The 22,512-nt window shown below is 33.1% G+C and overlaps 2 protein-coding genes across 3 annotated transcripts in view; both read left to right on the forward strand.

Annotated features, from left to right (window-relative positions):
• Positions 1 to 5,029, forward strand: part of LOC102614350 (laccase-4) — an 88,681-nt gene extending 83,652 nt beyond the window's left edge. Inside the window, exons 2-6 of one of the 2 annotated variants that reach the window (XM_052443534.1) lie at positions 2,412 to 2,548; positions 2,863 to 3,014; positions 3,143 to 3,516; positions 3,617 to 4,540; positions 4,644 to 5,029. In XM_052443534.1, coding sequence (XP_052299494.1) covers positions 2,462 to 2,548; positions 2,863 to 3,014; positions 3,143 to 3,516; positions 3,617 to 4,540; positions 4,644 to 4,774 — 1,668 coding nt within the window. In that variant the 5' untranslated portion in view covers positions 2,412 to 2,461 and the 3' untranslated portion in view covers positions 4,775 to 5,029. Of the gene's footprint in view, positions 1 to 2,387; positions 2,549 to 2,862; positions 3,015 to 3,142; positions 3,517 to 3,616; positions 4,541 to 4,643 lie in introns of those variants that run through there. The other variant, XM_006480907.3, reaches the window with a different exon arrangement.
• Positions 5,030 to 16,114: 11,085 nt separating this feature from the next.
• On the forward strand, positions 16,115 to 18,717 carry LOC102614640 (transcription factor DIVARICATA). The gene is made up of 2 exons (XM_006480908.4): positions 16,115 to 17,260; positions 17,616 to 18,717. Exons 1-2 carry the CDS (start codon positions 16,833 to 16,835, stop codon positions 18,112 to 18,114), a joined length of 927 nt encoding a protein of 308 aa, XP_006480971.1. The 5' UTR covers positions 16,115 to 16,832; the 3' UTR covers positions 18,115 to 18,717.
• Positions 18,718 to 22,512: the final 3,795 nt, after the last annotated feature.

The following is a 22,512-nucleotide window of genomic DNA, read 5'->3' on the forward strand; positions in this document are numbered from 1 at the left end:
GATATTACCAATTGAATTAATTAATACCCATAAAATTTTTATATATATTGCTCACAATTTTTTTTGTTTATAGTAACAATTTTTCAACAAATTATCGCTTATACACATCCTAATTTAAGGAGAAGAAAATTAGAATGTAGACATGCGAAAAAGTTGTCATCAATAACAAAAAAAAAAGTTACTTGTATGTTGTAACTCATGGCCTTGTTAAAATATCTCACGTTTGCACATTGTGCCAATTACTTTGAAGAACCTTCGTCTTTTGTGCGAACCTTCGTCTTTAGAATACCACCAAAAGCCATTGAACCTCTTCTGAAGAATCTTTAGACCCGTCTAGGGACAAACTTATTTGTAAACAAGTTCACGATAATCCGACAGATAGTCTCTATTTCTAAAACCAAGTTAACCCTAAAGAGTAATTCATAATCACTCCATAAATGCCACTAACCAACTGCTTCATTCGAGAATAACAAAGGAATATATAGAAATAAAATAGATAAAAGGGGGGTGGTACTGTAATCATGGTTGTTACTTAACCACCAATGGTTTAAATTTATTCTTAACTTTCAAACAAATCATCATGTGTCCCGTCGGGTTACTATCTGATGCATCACATGAAAGGCATTTTCCAACCATTTAATTAACTTCGTGAGTAAGCAGTTGTGAACTAATTTGATCATACGGCCAAACACATACTCTTTGGCATACCTTCAAAATTACTCTAAAAACTACTTCTTGAAAGCAATTTTTATTTGTTCATTATGTGACTCTTGCCTCATTGTTGGTGAGTCAAAAAGATACTGCTAAAAAAAGAACTTAGGATGTATCCAAAAGCTTTAAAGCAAAGCAGTCAAAAGTTTATCATTGTGACATGCTTTATAGATTTATTATGTACGCAATCTACATGTTGCAACATTGATTTTACTATTGTTTTTTAATTAAATATGTGAAATAACATCTTATTAGGTTTATGATGTGGTGTTTGCAAATGGGAGAAAGCATCTTTGAAGCAAATGTGTATCAATAATTTAAATTTTTTCTTAATTGATGATATAAATTTATAAGAAAAGAGAGGGAGAGAGTTGATACTTCGGTTTTTCTTATATTCTTTTTAAACTTTAGGTCCTTGACAAATTTTTAAACCTTACTTCATCTATATTGTTAAAATAATTATAGAAAAAGCCATACATAGTTAAAGGGTAAGTATTATTGTTTAAAAAAAAAAAACAACGCCAAGAATGGAATGGAGTATTAAAAAATTCATACTTAAGTGGTAAAAAACCATACATAATTAAAGGGTAATTGACATGTCTCAATTATGACCAATTGCAGAACATGCCCTTTAGTTTTCTCACAAACTTAGTGAAACTAGGTCTTATTACCCATTTGACATTCACCATATGTATTTGATTTTATGGTTCATAGTTCATTGAGTGATTGATCCACGTTTTAAAATATAACAACCATATTTTTGTAAGAGAACTGTTATTTAAAGTTGAAAATTATTATTTATAAAGCTCGTAAGAAACATGTAATAACTACTAATTAATCTATTATGCTAATTATTCAAGTTTCTAAGATCTTGATAGATGTATAGTTATTCTGTAATGAGAACATCCACATTTTGTTGAAGTGAGAATACTAATAAAATACAAAAACTCACAGATTTCAATTTATTGAAAAATATATTTTTTTTATTTGTTAGTGGCATTCTCACTTTTTTTACATAGAGATGTCCTCATTAGAGAATGATAATGACGACGACGACGATGATATAGAGCATATATATCTTTCTAGCATCTTGCTTAGGTAGGTATGTAATATATACCTAATAAAATAAAGTTCAACCTACCATTGGTCTTCAAATTAAAGTTTTAAACTAATAAATTTTCAGGTCTACCAGCTTAGTTGAGATTCATAATTAATTTTCCTCATGAACATAGTTTTAGTTGAGGGGATACCATAATTTGTTCATCAATGAGTTTTTATCTACTCGACATATTATATTTATATACCTTAAATAACGTTATCAGTTAGTAGTTGATCAAGATAAATATCAAGAGAGTGGAGACATAAAATTAAATGTTTGACCATAAATACTAACTCCAACTAACCAAGTTTAACTTCTCTTGTAAACTGAAAACGGAACTAATAAGAGGCCTATGATTAGCTTAGTAACTTATTTGCTAACCTAAATCGGTGTCCTAAAAAACGACTTTATGTGACATGCAAGATATCATTCACAGCGACATTTGGCATTATTTCAGATACCTTGTTTTTCAAGAATAAGTTCATTCACCTAATTAAGGAAAAACGACATGGCAGCAATTCTCTTCATCTCCTATATAAGTTTGCGTTAGCCCGTCATACACTTGCAACAATTCCATTAAGATAAATCCAAAACAAGTGAGAAAATAACAAGAGTGATCAAGTGGGATTTGAAAAGGAGATAAAGAAAGAGATGGACTCCTGGGTTCGGCTTCTTCTTCTCGTAGCATGCCTTTTTCCGGCTCTCGTCGAGTGCCGGGTTCGCCATTACAAGTTCAATGTAAGTGCATTGTTCATTCATTTCATATACGTATACTTATGGATACACATATAAATACATTCGCATGTATATATGTATGTATTATTCTTAATTCTAATGATAGAAAATGTATTATTCCATTTCTAGTAAAATAAATAATCAATAATAGTCATGTACAAGTGATTGAGCCAATCTTTATGGATATAAGTTTCATAATTTGGTCTCATCAACTTGACTTAAAAATGGAAGCTTTGCATCATATAAAAGACAATTCAAAATTTATTAATTTTAACAGTTGTTATTTTTTATTTGCTGTGGGGGAATTATCTTCACAGGTGGTGATGAAGAATAGCACTAAATTGTGTTCATCCAAGCCAATTGTCACAGTTAATGGCAAGTTCCCGGGACCCACTCTCTATGCGAGGGAACATGACACAGTGCTGGTCAAAGTAGTCAACCATGTCAAATATAATGTCACTATCCACTGGTAAAAATTAATTCATCAATACCCATTAAAATAAAGTAATAATAATAATAATGACAATAACAACAACAACACAACAAAAAATAAATTAAATATTTCCACCTAAATATGTCTTTTAATTGATTCAATAGGCATGGTGTCCGGCAACTGAGAACCGGCTGGGCCGATGGACCAGCATACATAACACAATGTCCAATTCAGTCAGGGCATAGCTATGTGTACAATTTCACAATCACAGGCCAACGGGGCACACTTCTTTGGCATGCACACATTCTCTGGCTCCGGGCCACCGTACACGGCGCTATCGTCATCTTGCCGAAGCGCGGCGTTCCTTACCCTTTCCCCAAACCCCACAAGGAAGTCGTCGTCGTCCTCGCCGAGTGGTGGAAATCCGACACTGAAGCTGTCATCAACCAAGCTTTGCGGTCCGGATTGGCCCCTAATGTCTCTGATTCCCACACCATTAACGGACAACCAGGGCCCATCTCCAGTTGCTCGTCACAGGGTAAACTGTTGCGCTTTGCGTAACTTTGAAAGCACAAGGGCAATTAAAATCCTTCCAGTAAACACATTTTGATATTTCTTATGTATGAATGCGCATGCAGGAGGCTTTACATTGCCTGTGGACAGCGGCAAAACCTACATGCTACGAATAATCAATGCTGCACTCAATGAAGAGCTATTTTTCAAAATAGCAGGACACAAGCTAACTGTTGTTGAAGTTGATGCCACTTATGTTAAACCATTCAAAACAGACACTATTGTAATAGCTCCAGGCCAAACCACCAATGTCCTGCTCTCTGCTGACAAAACATCCGGAAAATACCTCGTTGCCGCCTCGCCGTTCATGGACGCTCCGATTGCAGTAGACAACGCGACCGCCACCGCCACGTTACACTACTCCGGCACACTCGCCAGCTCCGCCACAACTCTCACCAGCACTCCTCCGAAAAACGGCACCGCCATTGCCAACAAATTTATTGACTCTCTCCGTAGCTTGAACTCCAAGAAATACCCAGCTAAAGTCCCACAAACAGTTGATCACAATCTCTTGTTCACAGTTGGACTTGGAGTTAACCCCTGCCCTTCTTGCAAAGCCGGTAACGGCAGCCGTGTTGTGGCTTCAATCAACAACGTCACATTTGTTATGCCAACGATTGCGTTGCTTCAGGCTCATTTTTTCAACATCAGTGGAGTTTTCACTACCGATTTTCCTGGCAACCCACCGCATACTTATAACTTTACCGGCACTCCAAAAAATCTGCAGACTTCCAATGGAACAAAAGCTTACAGGCTAGCTTACAACTCTACAGTTCAGCTAATTTTACAAGATACTGGAATCATAGCCCCTGAGAACCATCCAGTCCATTTACACGGATTCAATTTCTTTGCCGTCGGTAAGGGACTTGGTAACTTCAATCCCAAGAAAGATCCTAAGAAGTTTAATCTTGTTGATCCTGTTGAAAGGAACACAATTGGAGTCCCATCTGGGGGATGGGTTGCTATCAGATTCAGCGCAGATAATCCAGGTAAACAAATTTTTAATACTATTGATGGGTCCTCACTCACTCAATCAATCAATCAATTTTTGGGTCTCTGATTCATTATTTTTCTTTTTTAAAATTTTTGTAGGAGTATGGTTTATGCATTGCCATCTGGAAGTACACACAACATGGGGATTGAAGATGGCATTTTTGGTTGACAATGGCAAAGGCCCTAATGAGTCACTTTTGCCACCTCCAAGTGATCTTCCAAAGTGTTAAAAGAAACCTGAAAAACTATGCATATTTAAATATACAAAGCAGAGAGATCTCCTCTTCAAGAAAAAGAGTTTGCTGGAGAAGAAGGATGTAGCATAAAAAGAGAGTGTTAATAAGCGGGGGATAAAAAAGGCGAGAGACAGAATCACAGAATCCAATTATTTCTTGAGTGAATGGAAATTTTTGCTCAAGCGTGTGTGAATAATATTTGTAAAAGCGTTTCCGTAAATGAAATTTTTTCAAGAACTTGTTCATTAATTTCTTTATTCTTACTTCACTCGTTCATGATCTAAATTTTAAAGAATCTTCGCATGGGAGATAGCTTGTTTCTAAAGTGGCATAATTAGTGTAACAGATTCAAAACTGAGGATTGGCTAATCCAGACTAGAAGATGGTCGTTCTTCTGAAGGAAAATTGACTTTGGTAATTTAATTTGCAGTAACTATATATTCGTGTGTTCATTTACTTACGGCATGTCATTTCCCTATGATATCCCCTGTAACCCACTTGGCGTTTATGTCCCAGTATCCCAGCTTCATCAAATTTGTTAATTATTTACAAAGATGGTTTTTCAACCAAAAACTTAACGTTCGAACTTTTTGATTTGCGTTTACTTCGTTGGTGCTAGTTAGTGTAGTGGGTAACGTAACGAGTTAAACGAAAAAGGTCCATTGCACTCCCTCCAGTGCTCAAAGCCCGAATCAAAACCGAAAGAAAAGTTGGGCCTTTGAGTGGACACCGATGGAGATTGAGTTAACGATCTGGGCAATGCATTTCATTGCGGTTGCATGCATGCGAAGGCACCACGCCCACAATTAAAATCATGCCAATTCTTGAATTGAATCCAATTATGGGTGCTTTTAATTTGATTGGGACCCTGTAAAAGAAAAGCTCCAACGATTGCACATGAAATGGAAGAGGCTTCCCTGTGGCCACTGGCCTCCTCCTCCTTTGTTAGACACAATGGTGACAATTCAAAACAAAGATTCCATTTCTGTCACAAAAGTTTCAACTTTGATCATCATTTCGCTACAAAGACACCATTTCAATCAATCAAAAACAGAAAAGGTGATTTGGAACATTTGGAGTTCTTCTATTCTGGGACTGACAAGTACCCACGGAATCATAAACACCAATAAAGCAATTGTTGTATTGTATCCATCAATGCCGCCCCAGTACATCAAATATCCCACAAAGTCTTATTAAAAATCTCTTTTTGATTTTGGAGTGCAATACAAAAGTTGTGTAACATCAATGACGACAATACTGTCTACTGGTATTAGCAGCATCATTAACTTGTGTTTTGAGTAGCAACAAATTTCGCAATCGCAATGCTTCTCATTTTTCAGTAATTAAGCAGAGGGTAGCCAAAGTTAATGATGGTGACATCTCACCAGCGCAATAATGGAGGTCTTGAGAAGCCTTAGGGCCGGTTTGGTATTGTTTTTGAATCTGTATTTTCGAAGAATAAAAACGCAAATAAAAATGGTGTTTTGCAGTTGCTGTATTTCGAATTTAAATATACGTCTGGTATCATTTTCTGTATCCTATATTTTAAAACTAAAAACAGTAATATGCGTTTGGTAGACACAGTTGAAAATGATAAAAACAAAGAATATGCGTTTGGTAATGCTTTTTTCAAAAACAGTTTTTACTAATCATTTACATTATATTTATAATCATAAAATAATTATTTAGCTAATACACACAAATACAACAAAATAATTTAACCAAATTTAATATAAAAAATTACATGATAATAAAGTTTAAGAATTAACATTAATTAAAAAAATTTTGACATTGTCATTGTTTTTACACCATATAATTAAGATATATATTACGACACATGATTTAAACAAAATAATTATAAAAAAATACATGATACACATTATGCATTACGTATGTAATCATGCCACATAAAAGCTGCAATTCCATCTCTTGTAGCATTCATCTCTGCGACACTTGCTGGAGATAAATCAATATTAGTAAGTGGCTTACTAGTGTCTCCTTCATCGTTGGTAACCAAATCTTGCACATCCAAATCCCCAAATAACCTATCACTTGCATTTTCTCATCGAATAAAATTATGCAAAGCGCAAAATGCAATTGGAATTAGACGTTGCTTACGTAAACTATAATTATGCATATCCCTTAAAATTGAAAATCGCGCTTTTAAAACACCAAAGCATCGCTCAATTACTTTACTCTCGATGTTTTTTGCACAACCTATTAAACTTGGATTTAAGTTGCCCTACATTGAATCTTTTTTGGCATTGTTCTAACAACTCATCACTTATAGTGTTCCAAATTTTCTTAGTGAAAGTTGATGTTTGTAAATCACCTTTTTTAACATGGTCATGTACAATACGAATAAAAATGGTTTCGGTCTGGCTAGACCAATCAGCCTTATCCTCAACATCAACATCATGTGAATCCATATCTTGAAAAATTAGAAAAAATAACACATATCAAATAATGATCAAATTCAACATAACATATACATATTTCAGCAACATGTCATACATTAAAAGCTGAATGGTACCCGAAAAAATAAAAAATAAAACATATATCAAATATTAATCAAATTAAAAACACTGCTATTAAATTTTAAGATATAAACCATACAATTTTCAATACATGCTATTAATCCCCCACTCAATTTCAGTAATGTAATCAGCATAAAGGTTGCATTGCTATGACTTTTTGCATTAATATTGATAACTAAAAGCCTTAACTTGCTTTTTGAACTTGGTTATTTGTTACTCAATGCAGACAGCTTACAACTTGAAGATTTGGGAATCATTTACCACGGAAATACCCACCCATGTATTTGGTATGCTAGTGTAGTGTTTTTGGGAACAATTTTTAGTTAATTGAAGTTCATTTTAAATAAGAGCCATGAGTTTTTTATTTTTTCTAACAATTGCGAAATTATATTACCATAGCATTTTGAGTAATCATTGCATGTCAATTATGAATTATTTATTTTATTTCCCAAAAAAAACTCCCCCATGTTCTAACTTCGGTCTCCCGAGTCCCGACCGCAAAAACATAATCCATTTTTGTAGATATAATTTAGTTCTTCAAATTTTCGTAATATAATTTGTGAAATCACCAAAATTTGATAGCATTGTCATAAGTCATAACCCTTTATAATTCTTTAATTTTATTCTAAATATTTAATCTACCATCTCACGTAACCTCATATTTTAATTAGGTTGGGTGTGGGATTAACATAAGCCCAACAACTTTATATAGAAACAAAAAATCAATCTTGATCATCAAAGCTTAAGAAGAACACGTGAAGTAAACAAAATTCCTACGGAAACAAAAACCCTGAATCTATTTAATTCAAATATTTTAAATAAACCAAATCAGCATAAAGGAATTCCCACAAGAAATTGTTTGTTTTACTAGATTTAATCTCTAAAATAAATGAGGAAAAATTTCAGCACATAAATAAAATAATTTGTCACTACATATGAACAACCTCAGAAATTTCCAGAATTAAAAATCACTCAAATCATCTCTAAAAAATTTCAGCTCATAAACAAAATAAATACCGGCAAGTGACAGATCCGGGAGAGCAACAATGGTTGGGCAAGTGCAGATCCGAGTGAGCAACAACAAAGTAGCAGTAGACGAAGATCCGAGAGAGCAAAGGCAAAGTAGCAGCAGCTGGACGGAGTCGGAGCAGCAGCGGTTACGGCGGAGAAAGAGCAGCGGCAGTGGCTAGCACACCAAGAGCGACCAAGAGAGAGATTTGCTGCAACTGGATTGAGAAAATGGAGGGGAAAGAGGGCTGTAGTGAACTGGATTGAGAGTGAGGGCTGCAGTGAAGAGAAAAGTGAGGGCTGAAGAGGGTCACGATTTTTTTGTTGTTTTTTAATTCATTTTTAAGTTTAGTTTGTAAAATTTAGAGAACATGTTTAAGTTGTTTTCAGTTGTATAGTTATAATAATAAATTCGGATTTTGTGTTTTGTAATTTATTTTGTGAAACAAAACCACCAAACATGTTTTATGTGTGTATTATAAAAATGAAAACGAAAACAAGGCTTGCAAAACGGTACCAAACGGGGCCTTAGATTTTCATTACCAATATTTGGCATTGAAATTTTACCAGATGGCATTGCTTCGTTATATATGTGTGTGTGTACACACAGACTTATATGCATATTATTATCATAAATTTATTGATATAAATAATCAGAAATCAGCCCCCAAGGGCGTGGTCGGATAGTTGCAGTGCAGCTGTAATCTCTAGTAAAACTCGGGTTCAATTCTTAAGAGTGATAAGAGAGATAAAAATTATATTTAAACTTGTCCACTCCCTTTACCTTTAAAAAAATAATAATAATAAATCTACTTAATTTGTTATAGATTAAATCTATAATGACACGGTCTTAATTTCTACTATCGCTTAATATTCGAGAAATATACTATCCCACCCATATCAATAAAGAAAAAATATTTATTCTTACTCAATTAAATTGAAAAAAATAATTGTAATAATCGTGACTAAGGACACCCATGGGTTCGCGAATGCACTATTGTCCTTGGACTCTAGTTTCGGCTTCGATATATGAGCCATGCCAGCATTATGGAATGAAAAGGCAGCAAGGCCTTCATTAAAATATCAATTGGGGGAATGGGGACCAATCTGCCCATTCATTTTCGCTCCACTCTCTACTTTTATTTAACTTTTAGTTAAATAAAGAGCTCTTCGATTTGCAAACTCCCATCAACAAATAAAAGCGTGTATAGTCTTTTTTAATTCTTGAATGAAGTTTGAGTCTACTTAATTATTTATTTATTCAAAATATTACTCAAATCGAACAAATTTTTTTTCTATTTATGTAAATAAAGTTTAAAATTTGAGATTTTTTGTACCACTTGTGAAATTTTAATTTTACTAGTTAAATTCACTAGCGCTCATTTAAGTTCATTTAAAAAAATTTTAAGAATAAGAACATGTTAATAAATATAATCCAAATTATATTTATACATAAAATTAAGTGAAATTTATTCTTATCTTCTAATAAGAGATGGTCATAGTGATTCAAACTCTAAATAAATTATAAGTCTAATTATTGGACCAACCTCTCGCCCTAATAAAAGTGAAGTCCCAATCTACATGTGGAAAGGGCATTCAAAGAAATTCAAACAAACAGAGAGCATGAGAAATTAATAATTTGGATACCCATGGTCTTGGCATTGAATGGAGTGTTACTATATAATTTTATTTTATTTTTTTCCCCTCCCTTGGAAGGTGCATTTTTTAATGTATTTGCTAGTTGTACAAAGCGCCCACATGATGCACATCTAGAGGCAGGCTTCAACACAACTACACCAGAAAGAAACGGACAATTAGACAAATAGAAAATTAGAGAAAATAATTCGTGTCCACGATCTCAGATTAATCAATTATCACTTTTAATTATTATATTTTTTTTTAAAGATAAAGATTCTTTCCATTTTTGGAAACACACAGTTTGTTTAGGCAGTCTTGTCATTCCCAAAACATTTGTTTTAAAGTTTAAACACCCTTTTCAAAGTCTCTGAGTGGGAGACAATTATTTTGAAAATTATTATTAAAAATTAGAAAAAAATCATATAATTCACATAAATAAATATATGAAGCATTTGTCCATGTTTGTGACTTCCACCATCAATCCATCATCAAGTAAGTTACTCTTAAAGAGTAATTTGGGTTCAAGTTCCAATTCGTGATACTTTCTTGATTGCCATTGACATTTTCTTTAAGGTTGATCATAGAATAGATTTAGTAACTCGTTTAGAGGATATTGGAACTACAAAACAAGCAGTGTTTCAATGGTGGCCTTTCATTTCTTGGCAAAATTGGAAAAACAATTATTGTTATTATTATTATTACTACTACTATTATTATGACTGTTGAGCTTTTAGTGCACAATTTTAGGCCAAAAGATTGAACCAACCTCTCCAACAAGCTACATGTCTATTGATTCTTTTTAAATATTTAATACATGGATTGCAAAGACGAAAGCAACCCATTAACTTTCTGCAACATGAATAATATAATCAAATGTCAAATGATTAGGATTTAGTGTTGAACTAAGTTTTTTTGTTGAGTACTGAATCAATGATTAGAATTGATTTAAATTTTTTTTTATTTTTTTATCTTGTCTAACAACTATTGATTCAGCACTAAGCAAAAATTCAGCCCAGTACTCGCTCCTTATTCAATGTCAAAATGGTGAAATAAAACAAATGTCAGCCTCAGTTACAACCATCTATCAACATATAAGTTCCATATAGAACTATAAACACCAAGTAAAATTTTTAGTCAAATAAATTATTCAAATTCTACAACCAAGGACAAAATTATGTTACCCGGATGCAACTTATCCACAGTTTTCTGATTTTCTATTTCAATTACACTGAGTATCTGTTGTTTGTTGTAAAATGTCAAAAATAAATAGTTATCATGAAATACCCAACATTATACAAAGGTTGGTAATAATTTTTTTTTTAATATAATAAACCAAAGTCTAATATACAACTGAAACCCTTAATATTGTTGAATTATGCAAATTCAACACATAATCTCACAATCATTAAGGAGATTTCAAACTCCATCTTAAGGTTAAGGAAGAGAAGTGCCAACTTAGTGGAGGGAAGCGGGGAAAAAAACTCTTAGCTCATGTTTGGTTGGTCAGTTTCATTTTTATTGTTTGGATGGTAAAATTATTCATTTTTCTCCCCTTATTTTTTTTTTTTCCCTCTTCTCCTTTCCTCTTCTCTTCTTTCTTTATATTTCTTCAAACCAAACATGTCACAAATCTCTAATAAACGAATGTAATAATTTATCTTTCCTTATATTGGAGATGGGCCCATACGTTTCCCAGTGTCGGCCCAAAGAATCAGTTTGAAAGTCCGAACTATTAACCAATTTAAAAGGCCAAACACTCAATGGACCCCACAAAACACTCAAAAGTGTCTTGACTCGGCTCAAGCTAGTGCCGTGGTGGGGCTACAACCAACAAGCCTTTATTATGCAAAAATCAAAATCAAATGTTAGTGGAACAATTCAGCCTATTTTCTACATATTATGTCAATAAATTAAATAGCTGTGTCATTAATTATATTGTTGAACTAATATTGAAATTTCATGTCGGATTAGAGTAATTACATGTTTATAAAGTTGTACATAAAAATTGCATCTTGAATGATGTGGTCACACGTTACTTTTATTAATGCAGTGAGATTGTCAAATTAATGTTAATATGTTTGTGTAAAAAATTAATTATTATTAAATATATGACAATAATTTATTGATGTCACATTATTTGGAATATAAGTTTTGTGTCTAAAATTTGTAAGTATGGTTGCTATCCTTTCACTGCGCCAAGTGTTGTGAAATAACAAATCATTATATGAATTATTGAAAGATAACACTTCTCAACATTAACTTTTTTTTCAAAACAACAACTTACTACATTTCCATCGCTGTCATTAGTCTAATGTTACACTGACGTCATATAGGCAAAATAGTTTTTTCATCAAATGAAGTCGAAATTTGTATTAAGTTTTAGGATTATTGTCATTTTACTACGCCAAGTATAGCATAATAAAAAACCACTACATAAATTATTGAAACGTAGCATTTCGTTGCATTAACTTTTAAAAAAACAATTTAATACATTTCCATTAGTTTACTATTAATCATGCAACAAATCAATAGCAAAGCTAACACTGTCATTTAATTATCATTACAAATTTAAGTAGAGATGATTTTTTCTTTCGTATCGAGAGTGAGACAAAATTGTAAATTCACGTGTTATTGATTTGTAATGTTTTCTTTTATTTTAAGAGTTATTCATTAAACAATTTTTTTGATATTTTATAAGTCGACTAACAGAAATGACGAAAATATACAAATTATTATTTTAAAAATATTTATTTAATAAAGTGTTATCTTTTAATAATTCATACATCTATTTATTATTTTGGAACCCTTAATATAGTGAATGGATAAAAACGCTGGTTAGTATATTCCGACTGGTCAAATTAACATTAATGAGAGGGAATATGACCCTTAATTAACAATGTATTAAATATGAGTTGACCATATTAATGAAAGCAACAACACATCATTAAATTTGCAGCTGGCCCTCACTTGTATTGGGGTCAAACTAATGATTTGTGTGGGCGTATAATAATGGGATAAAACTGTGGTGTAATTATGGTACCGTGTTACAGTTACACCCAATTATTGGATTCCCACTTATTCAAGTGGACTCCATTAATTTGAGTGAATCCAACGGCTGGTGCAACAGTGGCACGGTACCACAGTTGCATTGTAGCCTGACCCATAATAATATTTCTACTTAATGAACTTCTCTTCGCCACGAATAAAAAATTTGTATGCAATAAACATCCATAATCCCAAAAGTAATTACTTCATTGAAAAGTATATATTTAAATAAAAAATCGAACCGGAAAAATATTCACACGATTAGTACTTTGACTTGAAATTCCATCTAAAAAAACTAACGAAATTAATATTTTTCGTTAAAATCAAGAGATGATCCATTACTCAGGATTAAGAGAGAGATAGACCATTACCCAACCATCACTTAAATTAAAAAAATGATAAAATCAATTTAATAGAAATTCAGATCAAATATCATTTTATATTTTTAAACCTCATAGATTATATTCTAAGTAGAAGTATATAAATTTAGAAATATAACCGTAGAGTTTGATAATTTTTTCTTCTAAACTCGATCATTTTTTCCCATTTCCTCCTTGTAGAGACTAATTATTTGCCTTATTATAATGAAATATTTTGGATTCAAACAATTGGTTTAAAATGGACTTTCTTTTCTAATTTCTCCTTCAAGAACAAGTAGGCTGGTTAGGTAAAGAAGTCCTAATTAAGTCAATTAATATCCCATTACGCAACCAGGCACAATTTGCTTACAGAGTTTTAATTTTCACTAGAGCTGGCAAAATTTGACACGACCCGATTACCCGACACAAACACGACATAAATAAATGGGTATGAGTCGTCAAATTTAACACGATTATTAAATGGGTCGGGTCCGGGTCAACACGATTTTTTTCCGTATTGGGTTTGGGTTAAAATTCTTGACCTATTTACCCGATCAATGACCCGATTATATTTTCTATTTTAAAATAATTTACATATTCTTATAATTAAAACTCAAATATTAGAGATGATTTTCTTTTTTTTTTATTCTTTAAAAGGGTGAATATGAACACAATGTTTTATTTATAAAATTTTGCATACATTTAGAGCTTCAATAGTATAAATGTGTAAACATTGATAGACATGTATATTTTATAATATTGATATATAATATTATATATATATATATATATATAATTAAAACCTCAATAGTGTACATGTGTAATATATTGGTAGATATGTATATTTTATAATATCGATAAATTATATATGTATGTATGTATGTATGTACATATGTATGTATGATAGTGTGTAAATATTTTATATAACTTTTGTTCAATATATAGATATTAAACGGGTTATTGGGTAACCCGATTATTTTTTTGTGTTGGATTTGGGTCTCAATATTTTGACACAATTATTAAATAAGTCAGGTTTAGATCGATCTAAATTTAACACGATACGAAACTGACACGACACGAACACGACCCAATAACTTATTTTGCCAGCTCGAATTTTCACTTTTCAGTGTGATTCAATTTATTATTGCTAATGTAATGTGCTTTTTGACAGAGAGTATCATCAGCACGGACAAACATCGCACGTGCTATAGCTAAAGTGCTAAACGTCAACTCCATTGTTCATTGTTCAAAGTTTGGATTTTCTTTGTAAAATGACAATAATATCCACAGCTAATCCTTCTTTAGATAATTTTCCATTTTATCCCTATAGTTTGCAAAAGTAACAAACAGGTCCAGTCATATTTATCAACCGTCTCACACAATGACACAATTATGCCATTTTTTTATTGAGTGATGATATAGTTATAAATTTTTGTACAAACTCATCTTGTATAAATTGGTTAAATGAAAATATAAAATAATAAAAATAAATTCCCTTGGGTCAAGAGATATTTAATTCAACTAATTTAATCATACCACATCAATTTGTACTAGAGTTTGTGGCTATATCATTACTCTTTTTTATTTTTTAATTTCATTGGAAAAAATTGACAATATAACAACGTGCTACGATACTAATACATTGTTCAACATTATAATTGATTTATGATATTAGTATAATGATCTAATTTATTAGGTCATTTCTTAGTTATTAATAATTAAAGAGAAAGCAAGGCACTGAATAATTAATATACAATAATAATTTTGAGCTTTCAATCGATCAATTTTTCGTGACTTTTTTAGCATCATACTCTACCACCATAATTGACTCTTCTATATGACATAATGATGACTTATCTTTTGAAATCAATCTTATAAGACTTATAATTTTCTTAATAAGAACTTAAGAGATTTCAAATTTAAAAAACAACTCATTGTAACATAAAAAAATCACAAAAAATAATTATAGAGTAATGATACAGCCACAAACTCTTATACAAACTTATTTTGTACAAACTGATGTGGCATGATAAGATTGGTTGAATTAAATATCACTTGACCCATATGATTTGTTTTTATTAATTTATATTTTCATTCAACTAATGAATTAATGCCACATCAGTTTGTACAAAATAAATTTGTACAAGAGTTTGTGGCTGTATCATTACTCATAATTATAACCACTACAGACATGAGTTTGAGTCAAAGAACTACACTTACATGAAGAGAAAAGATAAAAATTAATAGTAAAAAAAAAATACTTTCCCTAATGGAAAGAAGAAGAAGAAATAGAATTGATGATTACAATGAGAAAAAAATTTCCAAATGTAATTAATAAATCACTTACATAAAAATTAAAATAAATAATTTGAATATATGAGAATTGTATCAATAGCAAACTACCTAAGTCTTATTTGACTATGATAATTATTTCATACGTATACTAAAAGTATAATGTTGAATGCACGCAAATCCCTCAATTTTTATTAACGAAGTTATTATGAATGACGAGTGACAACGACGGACGAACATAACATGTGGACTCATATGTTACTTTTGTAACCCATAGGGCTAATTTTGTAATTACACATCTTCACTAACCAAGAAGCACACTACAGTCGCCAGCTAGCCTATTACGGATTGTCCTTTTTGAAACTCGAATCTGATTGGGTACCGCTCACACGTATAATTAGAGTCCTTTTTCTTTAGCCGCAGGGCGCCCACAAACACCCAGTCAACCAATCACAACTCTACAGCATTCACTCTCTTTTTCTGCTCATTCTCTGTTGCATAGATCCCTCCCTCTCTCTTTTATAGCAACTACAATACAAATTTACTTGCTGTGCAATTTCAATTCACTTATTTAATCCCACTTTCTTCTTCAGTTTGGCCAGCTGAAGAGAAAAGCAAACCAAAGCTTCGTTATTTTTTTTTCTTTTTTCAGCTTTTACCACTTAAATTATCAAAAGCCACTCTGCTTCCTCTGTTTTTTGCATTTCTTTTCATTGTTTGTTAAGGAAGTATTGTACCTCACTTGAAAGTTTTAAAATTTATTAAAGGGTTGTGCTTAGTCTGGCGATATATGATCTGGGTTTTGTTTATTTTCTTGTTTTAGTTTTGGTTTATATTGGTGGTGATGATTGTTGATCGTCTAGGTTTGTGTTGTGATTAAACTGAGATCTGCTTTTACTCTGTTGTTTCTGGAATTTTCCTTGTTTTTTGGAAAGTTGAAAACTTTTTTCAGATTCCTCAATTTGTGCTTGTCTGAAAAAGTTTTTGCTCATATTCCAATCAAATGCCTTCTTGATTTGATGCTTCTTTTGTCATAGAAAAAAACGTCCACTCCTCTGCATTTGCTATCCGGGTTCTCTATATTTCAGAGAGAGAGGTCTTTTATCTGCTAAATTTTGTAAGCCATCTTTGTTATGCTAGCTAGATTTTACTTCACTTGTACCGTCTAAAACGATGAGCCGAGGAATTGAAATCCTCTCACCTGCCTCGTATCTTGAAAACTCCAACTGGTTGTTTCAAGAAAGCAAGGGGACTAAATGGACCCCTCAAGAGAACAAGCAGTTTGAGAATGCTTTGGCTGTGTATGATAAAGATACCCCTGATCGATGGATTAAGGTAGCAGCAATGATTCCAGGGAAGACGGTTGGTGATGTGATCAAACAATACAAGGAATTGGAAGAGGATGTTAGTGATATTGAAGCCGGGCTAATTCCAATTCCTGGTTATGGTAATGATTCTTTCACATTGGAGTGGGTTGATAGCAATCAAGGATATGATGGTTTGAAGAATTTTTATGGTCCTGGTGGTAAGAGAGGCTCATCGACTCGGCCTTCTGATCAAGAGAGAAAGAAAGGAGTTCCTTGGACTGAAGAAGAACACAGGTAGTAATGTCTCTTGTTATTATGCTAGTCAATGATAACTTGTTGGATAAGAAAGTATCCGAAACTCAATCTCATGTATTTAATATGTTTTATGTAGAAATGAAGCTGCAGTAAGTCTATTTTGTATGATTCTTTGTTTATGGCATGAATTTTGATTACTTAAGATCTTTGATTCATCTTGTCAGTGAATCTGAGTTTGGTACGTTTTCATGGTTCAGCTGGGTTTGAGTGGCTTATAAAATGCCATATGTGGATGTCTTTTTCGCTTGTGATTGTCTAGTTCTTGGTGGTTTCATAACACTGCAGCAATTCATCATGTGTTTTTTTTTTTTTTTTTCAATTTATTTCCCTGCAGGCAATTTCTAATGGGTCTTAAAAAGTTTGGTAAAGGGGACTGGAGAAATATCTCCCGCAACTTCGTGACCACTAGAACCCCAACTCAGGTGGCAAGTCATGCTCAGAAGTACTTCAATAGGCAGCTTACTGGGGGAAAGGATAAGAGGAGATCTAGCATCCATGATATTACAACTGTTAACCTGGATGAAACTGCAACTTCTTCATCAGAAAATAATAAACCTCCATCTCCCAGTCCTTCCGCTGCAGTCATCCAGCTGCAGCAGCAACCAAAAATGGTAGACATGAGTAATGAGCAATTTAACTGGAAATCACAAAACGAGGGAACAGCCATGCTTTTCAACTCAATGAATGGGACTGCATTCATGGCTCCTTTTTGTGGAATTTCTTCATATGGACCTAAGCTGCAGGAACAAAATCTGCTTGGAGGAAATCTAAATGGATCTCAGTTTGGAGCTTACAGTGCCTATTTTCAGATGCAATCCATGCAACACCAGTGAACGTACATAATGGGGGGAATGCTGAAGGTATTTATATGAGGCATCTTAGTCAGTGATGTCAGGGTACTTCATCCATTCAGCATCTTGGTTATATGTGAATATGTTGATGAGGAGTCAAGTGAGTCCATAGTATCAGACTCTACACTGATCAGTTAGATTGTTCTATCATTTATTGGAATTCTGGATCTCTGAACCATTAGAGAAGCTTATTAATATAAAGCTTGTGCTTTTATACTTGTTGTACGTTAGCTGTATTTGTTCGTTGTCAGAAGGCATTCTCAGATTGAGCTTGCTTATGCTATTAAGTAGTTCCGCATAGGTAAAGAGCCATGTACCACCTGATGAAGAGGTCTATATGGTTAAAGTTGCTTCTAGTAGGTTATGCAGATTTAAGTTTTGCATGGTGAGGATAGAATCATCTGTGGTAGATTTGAAAGACAGAATGTTTTGGGCAAGCAACTATTGTTTATATGATTGTTGGTGATGAAATTACATGAAGCAGGATCCCTTAAATCTATGGTGTTCTTCTACTAGGTGGCGAACTCATATTGTTGTAAAAATTCTACCTCTATGGAATAAAATTAAAAGTTGGCAGTTGTTCAACTTAATGATCTGCTATGAAACTTTATGTACTGTTAATAGTGCTTTTCTCCTGTAATAAATTTTAATAATTTGGTGAGATCTAAAACAGAGGTATGGTTCTCACGCAGAGATTGTGTAGTTTCTGTGTTCTGTACATGCCAAAGTGGAAGCAGTTGATTTAGCCAGATCATCTATGCTCTGTCCAAATTTGATGAGTCACATTGCAGTGTTTTTTATGACATTATTTTAATGAGTGCTTTATTCTGATGCCTTTTTGCTAAAGTATGTTTTATACATTTGATGGAAATTAGTTGACTGAATTTGGACAACCGAATCTTGACCAAAGCCAAGACTTGAGGGCCACTGATTTAAGCATCTTATGCTTCATTCTGTCTTCTTTCTTTTTTATCTGGGTTCTCTTCTTGAAGATGACATGGTGTGTTTCTGTTTGTTCGCTTGTAGTGGATTAGATGGTGGTTAGGAAATTATGTCAAATGCTTTAGTGAATGATCAAATAGAATGTTTGTGGTTTGCTTTTCCCATTTTGCTTGTTCGCATCTCTTAAGGTATTTTCTTTCTCATCAAGCCGATTGATTATGGTGCCAAATACTTAAAATTCCGCATAGTCCTTTTAGTAATCATCAAAGGAATCTTGGTTTATGATTCTTTTATGGTTTACCTTCCTCATTAAAGAAATCTTGAAAGATCACCTGAATTCTATGCTTTCTTTGTGACCCTGTTTATTGGATCCGGGTATCTCAGCTTTTTTTTAGAGGGTTACTATAACTTATAACTCTCCTTTACATTTAGACGACCACACAACCTTTCTTCATTTTTATTTTACTTTTAATTTTTTAAAAGCACTTCAGAATGAGCTTCAGATTCTTGCATTTCGTTGGTAAAATATTTTCATGGCCAGCTTTTCATTCTTGTCAAAGCACACTTTCATTGCGGAATTTTATCCTAAGTCAAGGTAGTGGTGGAATGAATGATGTTGACTGGTAACTACCTTAACATTGCCTGTGATCAAGAATCATCTAAACGTCTTAAATTAACTCTTAAACACAATAGAAAAAAGTTGGCAAGTACAAACTTTTCTATTAACTGAATAAGATATAAAACCTCGGATTAAGGCCGATGGTGGGTTAGTTCAAAGTTTGGCAATATAATCAATGCATTTGCATTAAATTAAATTCCATGTAAGCTGTCCTCACAATTGAGTTTTTTCACTCTTCTTCTTAAAACAGAGACCCTTTGGTCCTTTCCATTTCATTCCAGGTGTCTCAAATTTGGTACCAAGTGATTCTGCTAATCTAGATCACTAGAAATAAGAGTTCTTCTGCAATTCATTTGCTTACTACTCTCCTATTTCATCTGGCATGCTCTTCTGTTATTACAGATAACAAAAACATTGTTGTGTTGTTGCTGCAACCTTAGTGAAAAGCCTAGTGCCCACCATATTGCTTGCACATACAATTTTGGTCCCACCCACTAGGCAAAACTATTTTAGGCAACATGGAGCCATACACAAAGATCCTTTAAACTTTTTTTTTCCCCCCTCAGGTAAATGACAAAACTACCCACTTTCTTTTTAAAAAAGTAATACTTTTTCTGCAAGTTGCATAGGAAAGCACTTTGTCTATACTCTCTCTATTCCAATGTAATTCCCAATCAGGCTCCCTCATATTGATTTGAGACCACATACCTCAATTCCCACTCCCTTCGCCTTTATGTCTTTGGTTGTTTTCTTCTCTTTGATGAGAAATATTCTTTTTCTCCTCTCTCGTGCTGTCAAACCCATGCCTCTGTGTTGCTTGGCAATAAAACTATGTTGAAAATTAATAAAAGAATAAGAAAAGGAGCACCAAAGAATGAAAAATTCATATCACGCTTTACATTTTTTCTTTTCTTTTCCTATGGTGCATCATCGTAGGCCCTCGAGTATCTTAGAATGATCCCTTACGGGTGCTTTTGATGCACACACGAAACATAAAAGAAATAACAGAAAGTGGAATATTTAAATAAATCATCGGCAGCAATCAGAGAATGGACCTAATTGCAGGTTTTGTATGCAACCAAGTGCATGCAACAAGTTTTACTTATTGTACACAATTATAGGAAAGACACTCGACGCATTAAGCACTAAAATGCCTCATCAGCTAGCAATTACCACCTTTGTTTTGCTGGATATTCTCACGTGCAGTATAAGCTATCATCTGTTGAATTTGGGCAAGTGATGTCAGGGAGCAATTTCTTTTTATGTCTTCCATTAGTGTATTTTCATTCTTCAAGCTTCAAGCTCCAAGCTCATACTTATGCATCTAATCTCGAGCTCCATCGAAAAAGAAGCAATTAATCATTAGGCAATAACCTACCAGCCCTGTAACATAAGCTGCAGTCTTGGACAGCTTGACCCTTTTCTACCTTTGATGGATTAATTTCTCACGTCAATCATTAAATTTGGAACCCGCTATGAAGATTTTCGACGAGGCTTTCCAGAGAGCATAGAGTGTATTTGCAGTGCTAAGCTCGTCTTTGATCTTCAAGGGCACCCTCATTAGTGCAATAAACAACTTTGTATGAACACCACTAATAGTTGAATTTCAAGTTCAAACGTCAATGATAGTTTGATTGAAAATGAACAAGTTCATGTATGCTATAAAGTTATGAGAAAATTAGAACCAATGATATGATCAGCCTTTCTTGCCGCCATCAATTATTCATGGAGTGCGAATTGACTGAGCATCTACTACCACAGAACAAGGCACATAATTCTTCTTCAAGACTATATTTGATTTGGTCCTTAATGCTTTAAGCAATATAAACTTCATGCATAATCAATTGATGTAATATCATATGAACAGACACTATCATCATGTTGACATCAATTCAATGCAATAATTTCCCATTATATTTAGAGTTACTGAAAGGAGTTTAAGCTTGAAAAGTATTAGTATCATTAAACATGAACATCTTTTAATTGGTGGCAAAACTCTTGCTTGTACTTGGATTTGGGTTCTCATTTTGATTAATCTCTTCCACCAAACAACCTTATCCACAGCAACTGTATTGGTGCTAATATCTGTCGCTTAACAGTCTAATGATCAAAATAAATCGAACAGAATGATCATTCTCTGATTGAGTTATAGATCAAATGATTAGAGTGTTTCCTTGTGTATTGTTTTTGTGTTTTCAGCATCAACTGGCTGATATTAGTGGATAGGTTGGTATCAATAACTCAAAAAAGTGTAACTGAAGCTGACCTTTCGATTCTGGGGTTATATTATTTAAGATTAAACGACAAGCCCCGACAAGCCTTCTTCTATTTTTATATCTAGACGACATTGTCATCCGCTACAACTTTGTTGCATCTAATCCATTAGAAAAAGAGCACCGATGTTTTTCCTAAGAATTTGGCACGAGATTTTTCGATTAACTCCGTAACCCCGCTAGGGTATAACATTGTTTTTGCCGCTATTGTATCAATGTCAGGACTCTTCACTATTTTTGTTAGAAAATTAATCTCTGTCAATTGACACCATTATCTGAATGTTGTTGTACTTCGGTTTAGAGACAATTTAAAAATTCAAGTTGAATTCGAAAGAGGTTAATATTGTACTTCAACTATATTTTATAGTATTAGCCGGAGCTTGTTGTATATTGTTACTTTCTTGACTAAGTTCTTTAACATTATAGCTTTGACGATATGTTTGATGAGCTCAATTCACATTTTTACTTTGTAGCTAATGATTTTATTTTGTAAAAACTTCATCCGAACCTCAAATGGACTTGGTAATACGTTAGAATTATCTATTA

Source organism: Citrus sinensis, chromosome 6, assembly GCF_022201045.2.
Source record: "Citrus sinensis cultivar Valencia sweet orange chromosome 6, DVS_A1.0, whole genome shotgun sequence".
NCBI classification, from domain to species: Eukaryota; Viridiplantae; Streptophyta; class Magnoliopsida; order Sapindales; family Rutaceae; genus Citrus; species Citrus sinensis.